At 40.2% G+C, this 10,437-nt stretch overlaps 1 protein-coding gene across 1 annotated transcript in view; it reads right to left on the bottom strand.

Moving 5' to 3' along the window:
- The window catches only part of LOC306735849 (intestinal mucin-like protein), a gene marked incomplete at its 5' end in the record, with an annotated part of 9,832 nt that extends 465 nt beyond the window's left edge, over positions 1–9,367 (bottom strand). The window contains 15 exons of the mRNA XM_079217410.1: positions 88–208; positions 317–356; positions 496–624; positions 928–1,026; positions 1,237–1,773; positions 2,359–2,399; positions 2,626–2,721; positions 4,210–4,378; positions 4,464–4,495; positions 4,593–4,702; positions 4,889–4,958; positions 5,045–5,220; positions 7,179–7,383; positions 8,994–9,177; positions 9,338–9,367. Coding sequence (XP_079073536.1) covers positions 88–208; positions 317–356; positions 496–624; positions 928–1,026; positions 1,237–1,773; positions 2,359–2,399; positions 2,626–2,721; positions 4,210–4,378; positions 4,464–4,495; positions 4,593–4,702; positions 4,889–4,958; positions 5,045–5,220; positions 7,179–7,383; positions 8,994–9,177; positions 9,338–9,367 — 2,039 coding nt within the window. The remainder of the gene's footprint in view (positions 1–87; positions 209–316; positions 357–495; positions 625–927; positions 1,027–1,236; positions 1,774–2,358; positions 2,400–2,625; positions 2,722–4,209; positions 4,379–4,463; positions 4,496–4,592; positions 4,703–4,888; positions 4,959–5,044; positions 5,221–7,178; positions 7,384–8,993; positions 9,178–9,337) is intronic.
- Between the last annotated feature and the right edge of the window lie 1,070 nt (positions 9,368–10,437).

The raw sequence follows: 10,437 nt of genomic DNA, 5'->3' as shown, positions 1-10,437 counted from the left end.
ATTACAACAGCTCAGTTGCCAGTGACCTTCAGCATACACACTGTTAACAGGTACTTTTTGTTGAAGCTGTGATGCTAATAGACTCACATGGAGGCGCTTCCACAGTGTCCAGCACAGGACGTCATGTTGACCGGCTGCGTGCTCTTGCAGTCGTTGACCTCGATGACGGTCTGCTTACTCTGGACCTCACAGACGCTCCGCAGTTGGCCTGGAACACACAGCAACCTTTAGGCTCTGACTAAGCAACAGATGTGTGTCCCAACGTTGGTTCTTGATTCTGGATTCAGCTTTAAACACTGTGACGTTATTAACTTACAGGTTGTGCAGCACCCATTAGCATCTGTTGTCTCGGTACCCTGCAAGATAAAAACACATGTCATAACAGTGTGTGTGTGTGTGTGTGTGTGTGTGTGTGTGTGTGTGTGTGTGTGTGTGTGTGTGTGTGTGTGTGTGTGTGTGTGTGTGTGTTGGGGGGTCGGGCTAGAACAAACTCACGGGTTCACAGTTCAAGGGGTTAAAGTGAGGACATATGGTCTCGGTCTTCTTGGTAACAAGCTGTCCGTTGATGTTCTCACATGTATAATGCACACACTTGTCATTAGGTGCTACAAGTGTGGTGTTGACCTGTACCAACAGGAAGAGTGGAAGAGAAGCCATGAGTCAACAAAGACATACGCCTTTTGTCTTTTGGGCTAATATATAAACAAAAGTGAACTACCATCATCAGATGTGATGCTATAAATGGTTCTGATAGCAGATCTTTATACCCTTTTTTAAAAATGTGAACTTCATCTTTCAAATAAAGGTTATTTTATCTTTGTCTGACATTCATTAACACATATCTACATTGTCAACAGCTAAAAAGAACTGTGTTGCTACAGCAAACATTAGACATGTGAATAAAACGCACACAGCGGCGGTACTGACCTCAATGATGACCGTTGTGTTTTCAGGTGTGTTGAAAATACAACTCTTCTGAACACACGTACCACAGCACTGGTCAGCTTCAGTCTGATATTCATAACCCTGGAGACAATGTGAGAGAGAGTGAGGGAGAGAGAATTAGAAAAAGAATAGAAAAGTCCATTGACTTTGTAAGAAACTGCACTCAAAATCTTTTTTGGCCTAAAGAGTAATTTACTGCCTGTAGGTGCTTGGTCAGTATAGTTAGTTGTTTTGTTGGTCAGAAAATGCTCATAAATGTGTGTGTGTTGCTATGTGCTGTGAATAAGTTACCTTTGAGCAGTTTGTGTTGCAGACAATAGGTTTGCAATTAATGATGTTTAGCCCGGTGATGGGATTCATCTGTTGGCCACAGAAACACTCGTGGCAGGATTTGGGTACGAAAGACTCCTCTGTTAAAGGCCCCGCTGTTGCTGTTGTGGCCCCTGGTGCTGCTGTTGTGGCCCCTGGTGCTGCTGTTGTGGCCCCTGGTGCTGCTGTTGGGGCCCCTGGTGCTGCTGTTGTGGCCCCTGGTGCTGCTGTTGTGGCCCCTGATGGTGCTGTTGTGGCCCCTGGTGCTGCTGTTGTGGCCCCTGGTGCTGCTGTTGTGGCCCCTGATGGTGCTGTTGTGGCCCCTGGTGCTGCTGTTGTGGCCCCCGCTGTTGCTGTTGTGGCCCCTGGTGCTGCTGTTGTGGCCCCTGGTGCTGCTGTTGTGGCCCCTGGTGCTGCTGTTGTGGCCCCTGGTGCTGCTGTTGTGACTCCTGACAGTTGTTCTGGTGCTTCTATTGGTGGTTCTGATGGGGTTTGTGTTGTTGGTATCTTGGAACCAGGCTATAAAATACACATTAATCAAAGTTTTACTCTCAAGCAATCAATCTGTATTCTATGGAAGCTTTCACGCCTGTACTTAAATGAATTTTTCTGGACCAAGGGGGAAAAAAGATCCATATTCATATAGATGCAACAAGACTGCTTCTTTCTCAGTGTGATCAGTGCATGGGTTGTTTAAATGTATTACCAGTTTTGAATGCATGCTGATATCCCCTTTTTATTATGACAAAGCTTGTGCTAAACTGTCGGTTTTGGATTGTTATTTGACAGCAACTGTGAACACAGTGGACATTAAAGGAGTGTTTCATCTCAGTGTTTATAAAGACATCCTCACTGCGAATCCAACCGGTAAAAGACGGCATGTTGTTTGACTGTTTAGGTAGGAGCTTTGTTGAAAGCTTATATTTCCTGTATGTTCCAACCTACAGAGGGACTCTGATGTAGTCACACACAGACTTGTATTCTAGTCAAGTAAAGTACCTGTATTCAACCTGCTCTGCCTGTATCTATAAATGAATCCTGCTCCCTGTTGCACCTGAACTTTGACAGATATATTGACATCTGGAGTCTGGACTGTGTCCTTACCGTGTACTCCGTCATGTTGTAGGTACAAACGCCTTTAGGAACTGCAAAACAAACAAGAGACATGGGTTAGATTGAAACTGACTCTAGTTCTATAGAATAGTAATGCAGATGCTTGGATGTGTATGTATTTATTTAGTCTACTGTCTGTACATTTTCCCTCTTTTTATTTTTATCTTGCAAGCTCACTGAGTTTGTTCATGACATGCATGTCTGCGTGACATGTTGTACACCAGCAGATCATGCTGAATGAATAGTGGAGTCACAAACCACACTTGTAGGATTGGCAGCAGGTGCCGTTCATGGCGTTGAGTTGGAAGCCCAGCGGGCAGGTGAGAGGAGCGGGACACAGGTTCACGTTGCACTCTGTTGGGGACCAAAGGACGGGATGAGTATCAGAATGTGGAGCGTTGTCGGAAGAACAATAACAGCAGTTCTGCATGTTTAGTTGATTCACTCCAAGTTAGCGTAAACTCTGCTGAGACCCAGACTCTCTTTTACAGGAAGGCAGTGCTTTGACACAGTTTGATACGCTCACACCTGGAAGCTGACCTCTCTGTCCCTGAGCAGCTCCACTGAAGCTGCTGGGGATTAGAGGCCTTGCTCTTAACTTTTTAGCAGAAAGCAGAGGATGTTCACTGTGAAGCCTTTCTTACCACACAGAACATACTTAAAACCACTGGCTGCTTGATGGTGGGAAAACATATTCTTCAATATAGCATATTAGTTTGCAAACAACACTGCTATGGTCCTCTGAAGGCCCAACAGTTACTGCTGGTGTCTATTTTATTCCCAACATCTACCTGTAAATAGCTCAAAGCCTGTCCAGAATGCTACTGTATGAGGAACACGTCTTATTTGTTCCACAAGACATTCACTTCTAACCCTACATCAATAAATGTAAAGGGGACATAGTGGGAGAGAATACCAAAACACAACATGCATACGCTTGTGGGTTCTCACTTAAAAAGTGGTTGAGAAGAATTAAAAGGTAAAGTAAGAACCAATCTCCACCTGGTAATAACATTCATCTGGATAATGACATTTTATCATGGCCTTTGCAAAGACAGTCTGGTAATGATAAAAATAAGATATGCAAATTCACTGTGGCTGCCAACTTGATTACAAACATAGTGGGTCTCAGGTGAGTGACCCTATAGACTCTGTGTGGAGACTTCTTTTTTCTTAGCAGGGGAATAGCGTGTCTGTAAATATTTATGAAGGTGTTCAGATGGATATCAATCTCCTATCTGTGAGAGAAGTCTAAAGCACACCAATTAACACTTCCTATCTTGTGTGTTTAATCCATACACAGGCAGAAAAGCAAATATTTCCCAAAATGTTGAACAATGACTTTAAGAATGTGGCAGAGACGAGACCGCCTCCAGATGCGGTCGGCAGAACCAATGGCATTGACATTGCAGTGTGCTGTGTGTATTTACAGCTGCATGAACGTGTCAGAAACAGATCACGTGTTAATATCAGGTGAAGAAGAAGAATAAATGATCCTTTGTTAATCCCCTTGGGGAGATTCTTCTCTGCATTTGGCCCATCCCTGGATGGGGGGCGGCCGGGGAGCACTTGGGGGGTTCAGTGTCTTGCTCAGGGACACTTCGACGTGTGAGCTATGGGGGGGCTGGGGATCGAGCCGGCGACCTTGTGGTTGACGGGACGACCACTCATCCCCCTGAGCTACAGCCGCCCCCAAGGTGGAGATGAGTTATGATTACAAATTCAAAACCAATCCCATAAAAAAAACCTGTGGGTTCATCTCTTCAGAGGCAGATTTTACTACAAACAACTATCATGTTGTGGCATCAATGCTACAAAATACTCTGCGACACTGCAACTGACCACAAGACTGTGTTGTGCAGCAGCCGTCTGTATTGTTGACCAGCTGCTGGCCAGGTTTGCTGCAGTTGGGGCTCAGGTTTGTTGGGCATTGGACAGGCGTGCACTCGGTGCTCATGGAGTCGATGTCACACACACAGGTGTTGCAGCCACTTGTCCATGTGTCATTAGGCTGTTTGAGAGACAGGAGCCAGTTCAGACAGACAACTCATGCTTTGCTATAGAATATGAATGCATGCGACAGGCAGATTTCTTACCTGTTTGGGTTGTCCATCAGGTCCAACACAACCTGGAATTCAAACAGAAACAATTGTTTGTAGGTTTGAGTTTTGCTTCAAGCAAATGCTTTTGACAAAAGTCAAGTTTTCTTTAGGATCTCCTCTTACCGCAAGAAGCAACACATGTGTCATGGACTGTGTTGAATAAGATGGTGCCATTAGCACAGAAGCAACCCTCCTTCGTGTTGTTAGTGGATGCCTGGAACTTTTGGTTGTATCTGATGTCAGAAAAGGAATTATTGGTTATTACAGGGCTCACTATCTGTTCATCCTTCTCACACACTGACATCATTTAATGTATGGAAGGATAAATGTAAGCATTTCAATCTGGCAAGTGGTGTATACATGTCAAGATCTCGAAAAGAAAAGGAAAGAAAAATCTACATTTTGGATTTATTCTTTACCTGACATTGCATGTTTGCTCTACAGGGGCGCCACAGGCCTTGTACACCTTGTTACTTGAACACGTGAACTCTGTAAGATGGAGATATGTTTATTTACACATTTGTCAGAACTCCATGTAACACTTCAAGTTCTATACACTATTAGCGTTATCTTACCACATTGCCCATTGGTTGCATTCCTCCAGTCGATACAGACTCCTGCCTCAGAGCACTCAGTGGCATAGGCCTCCAGGCTGGTGCAGCTAGTGGCATTGCCACTGTTGCAAGTATCATCCCTACAGGATGTCACAAATGGTCCTGGGAGTACGACTCCATTGCATGGTGCAAACACACTAGAAGGAACATACAAGCCAGAAGAGTATGTCAGGAAAAGAGATCAGAAGTCTTTGAATTCACCAAGTGACCAGAGGAAATATAAACATCATCTAAGATGTAATGGAAAGCAATTCAGAACATCAGCAAATAATTATGGTGGGAGCACTTTATAATAACAACACACTATTTAGCATTAGTAAAGCATAAGTAAACACTTAATTCATCATTTATAAAGCATTGTACCAACATGAACACCCAATAGTAACTCATTAGTATTCAATTAATAAACACAGTTATAAATGTTTTGTGATTGGGTTTTCATACTTTATAAATGAATGAATTAAGTAATATATATTGCAAACCAATTATTAAGGACTTATAGATGATGCACTAATGGTTAACATTTTCTTTATAAGCATGTTTTAATACTGCAATTCATGATTAATTCAGTAGTTACTACTCGTTAGTTAAGTATTAGTTAAGTATGTTCTGTGACCTCATCTAAAGTCAGAACTATTTATGCTTTACAAAGCATTAACCAATTAAGCTCCGTTCAGCACCAAGGCATTTTTTAGGATTTAGCTTGAAATAGCATACCCAAACTAAAAAGGGTGTATCTCTGCAACCACAAGGGCTATTTGAATAATTCTGGTGTTATAATAAAGGCAACCCTTGTGAGCTTTTGGTCAGATGTGTAAATATTAGTACATATGTTGCTGGCTAAGAGTAAATAAAGATTGAAACACAGAACAAATAGAAGTTCCAGGTCCGCCTATAGAAAAAAGCACTTTCAGGATGATTATCTCCTTGAAATGATGCTTCACTAAGAAGAAGAAGAAGAAGAAGAAGAAGAAGAAGAAGAAGAAGAAGCCCTGAGGCTCTCCCACATCATAGCACAATATGTGAACAGTCTCTCTGCAATGTTTTCACTTGAAAAAGTGAAGTAGAACAAAGTCAGATTGGGTAAAGTACAGAGAGAATTCAGGTGAGAATGCAAAATTTGCATTTCGGCACTTTTGCGCATATTTTCGCACATCTGTGACATTTGAATTTTTTCATGTAGCAAACCTTATATTTCACTTGTATATGACTTATGATGTTCAATAAACTTGTATCAGTGGGGATTTACTGAGGGAACTGCATTTTTTCTTATATTTGCTATTTTCTCAATTTTTTTTCAAAATTTGCTGACTCAGCGATTTATGTTGCTGTGTTCTTTGGTTCATATCTCAGTGATGCTTTGCAGCAGAGGGATTTGGTTCCGGAAACATGCAGACTGGGCTGACTCGTGACAAAATTATAACTATTTTATTTTAATAATTATTTTAGTTGGTGTTTGAGTTGTGTTGAAATGGCTGACTAATTATTGTAGCCCAGATTCTCTTTTAATTAATTTAATTTGATGTGTAGCATCAATATATTTGTTCATGATTATTGTAATGTTTTACACAGTTTAATTAAAATCTTTAAAAAGGACCTATATAGGTCCCGTGGGGCTTAAAAGTTAATAAGCAGAGCCTCAAAGCTAACAGAAGTATCCGTTATCTTCTCAACAGTAAAGGGAAATAGACACAACACAAAGTGATTAAGAACATTAATATGTTGGTGCTGGGGCGATGCCCCTCAGTGGCACGAGTGTTGAGTATGTTTCATAGTTTGCTGGCACAAACATATTATTAAGTATCTAGCTAGCCAGCTGTCACTTGTTTGCTAGCTAGCCAGCTAGAAAGCTCGTCCCTAAAGGTTCTGGGACAGCACGCACCACCTCAGTTGTAGACCAATCCAGGTGATAGCTAGATACTCATATACCTCACATCACCTGGCCGGCGTTATTTCTGGTCAGGCACCGTGGGACACACCGGGTCCTACAGCGTAAACATGTGTCCCGCGGTGATGACGTGTCACCACGGTGTGCTCAAAACTGCACAAAACTGTGTTTTCTGAAGACTTTTAAATAGTTTATGGCTCCCCTCACCTGCTGGTTAGGATATCACAAATGGCAGGTTTGCAAGTAGGCTGTGTTGTTGAGAAAGGTGGTTTTGAAGTGGGCGTAGTTGTTGGGGTTGTGGGGGTGACACAGGGTGTACCGGGGACTTTCCACTGGCCTGCAGCGTCTGAGCAGCTTTCCACCTGGCCGTTTGGAGTACGACAGTCGTTGTTCTGGTTGTTGTCACAGGTCCCTGGAAAGGAAGAGCCAGGAGGCTAAAGCAAAAGCATTGGGGCTCACGCAAGAACCAGATCACAGAGATGTTCCTAAATAGAACGTATCAGTGATTTAAGATAATGTGTGGTATTTTACACTTAAAGTGTTCCAGACCTGAAGAGATAATCTGCCTTTCTTCACAAACTCATTTAATGTAGGATTATCTCATTTTTTTATGTGTATATATAAATATATATATTTAATGTAGGATATTTAATGTAGGATTACCTCATTTTTTTATGTGTATATATATATATATATATATATATATATATATATATATATATCTATAGATATATATATATATATATATATATATATATATATATATATCTATAGATATTTATATCTATATATATATATATAGATATATATATATATATATATATCTATATATAAATATATAGATATATATATATATAGATATATATATATATATATATATATATCTATATATATATCTATAGATATATCTCTAGATATATATATATACACACAATGTGCAAACTCAACACAGAAGGGCCGAAGCCAGCCATCAGCTGACCCCTGCACCACATGTTATCATACATACCGTTAATAGTAATAATATGTATTTCTAAACTCAATATTAAATTCACTATAGTTTCATCATCAGGAATTGTTAATTTGCCAAAGATTGTTTTACTAAAGTTCAGTATCGTTGGAAAATTCTCCCACTTCTGTTGAACACGACAGTGTATCGTCATCTACTGTTTGCCATAATATTCTCTCTGTGGTCTCTTTGACAGCTTCTCATACTCATCATGGATGACTCTGGTCTACAAAGATCTTATCTCTTCAGGTCTGTCACAGTACAGCTCCTCTGCCCATATTGTGAGCAGCTGTGTAAGTAATATTTTCTTATTGTTAATAAAGTATTCTAAGGACCGACACAGAAGAACATTCCTGCTCATTTTATTATTAGACTTTATAAGAAAAGTATAATACTCTATCTATCTATCTATCTATCTATCTATCTATCTATCTATCTATCTATCTATCTATCTATCTATCTATCTATCTATTTATTTTATCTGTTGATTTCAGACAGCAGGACTTTAACACAGTGTGAAATCCTTCTTTTTACTCTTCAGTCACATTTTTGGGGAAGATCCTGCCCAAACATGGAACAGAACATAAAGCTTTGTATGGTAATTGTATTGCAGTGTATTATGCTAATGGCCTCTAACCTGCACATTTGTCTGAAGCAAGTAAATTTACAACAAGTTAGTGGAATGTAGATCATTTTAGAACACAACAGTTTTGCCTTCTAGATTCTCAGTATCAGTGCTCAGCTGTACTATTATGTTTCATTATGTCAGGTGTTCCTGTTTTACTGTTCAGTCTAGTTGTTCCAGATCTGTGAATTGTTGTAATGACTATTTTAACTCTGCACTCAACATGAGGCCTATCCTACAATGACTGCAGGCTGCCAGTGAAGTGTCAGTAGGTGCAACAGGCTGCTCTCAATGGTGTCCTCTGGTTATAAGTGTAATTTCACCCGATGATTTGACCGACTAAGTGTCACTGATTAGGTTCATGTTAAATATTAATGTTCTGCTAACTCACCACACTGTCCCTCTGTGTTTCCACCACAGGAAGCCATAGAAAGGGAAATGCTGATTACGGAGGTCTTATAGAGCACTTTTGCATTGATCTCAGGTATCTCCAATGTGATCATCAAATCTTTGCTCGTGATTTTTAGGACATCATTGTTGTAGGCCGAACTGATCCGTTTCTGATTCACATACACCTGTAGGACAATGTGACAAAACACATTAGAGTAGACTGTGAAGCACAAGAAGATTTCTAACGCACCACACCACTTAAGTAAACACTCTCAAAACAATAAGGGAAATACAATACTAACACGAAAACAATTAATGTCTTTGACAAATTGTCTGGTTGCTTACCACAGTAGCTGCTGTTCCTGAAGTCTTCATCTGAGTCAAAACTACTGTGTAAGATCCGTATATTACAGTGAGAGCCTGGGGACAGAATGTGCTGTCCGAAGGATCACAGTCATGATTATTTAGTATTATTGTCAGGTTATATTTATCAATAATCTCTTTGACCAGGTAGTAAGAGCAGTTCTCCTTGAAATTGTATGACTTTCCATCAAATGTCAGGTAGTGGTATTCAGACCAGACACTGCACACACCTGCAGGATGAGAAGAACCATGAATGGAAACAATAATGGAACAACTAGAAGATGCAGAAAACACAATTGCTATGTTTTTTTATTGGCAAAAAATATTGACTACAGTATTTTTTTGTGAGACAATTAGTTTAGGAACTACTTTTACTGAAGTTATTTAGAAGTTACATAGTTGATAGTCTCCTCAGTGCTTTCCAGTAAATAGTTAATTGTATTAAGTATGTTTGTGTTTAGTTACATAGATATGTAAATAGGCTAAGCATACTGACACAAGACGCTCTGCTGCATTTAAAAGAAAAGAAAGTGGTAACCTGTATTGAAAGGTTCCATTTTAAACTTACATTCACATTCATAGTGAAAGCAGCATCCATCATCATCATAGACTTTGACGCCTTTGCGCCCATTTACACAGATGGGTTGTTGTACTTTGATACAGGCAGTGGGTGTCTCCGTGATCTTGCCATTGGTGCAAGTAGCTGTGGTGCAATTACTGACCTGCCAGGAGTCTCCATTCTGGATGGGTATTGAGAAGCAGTAAATCATACAGGAAATGATGTGTGTGTATAACAATAAAGTGTAATTCAACTGATTTTTTGCAATGCAGTGCTCTATTTTCTATCTTCATATTATGACATATAGTCCTGTTAATGATCCAGTGTATGGATGGGTGTGTATGGGTGACTGATGACATGTAGTGTTAAAGCGCTGTACAAGTACAAGACCATTTACTGGACGCAAAGCAGCTACTGGTGAAATAAAATGATCAAAGTCTTTTAGAAGCAATTTAATTCGCAATCATGAATACAAATATGTTATCTTTATCCCACCTTTCTTGTTGAATTCACATCATTGCAG

Source organism: Taurulus bubalis, assembly GCF_910589615.1.
Source record: "Taurulus bubalis genome assembly, chromosome: 4".
Classification (NCBI taxonomy): Eukaryota; Metazoa; Chordata; class Actinopteri; order Perciformes; family Cottidae; genus Taurulus; species Taurulus bubalis.
Note: the sequence above shows the minus strand (reverse complement) of the source record. Positions and strands in the feature narration are given on the sequence as shown.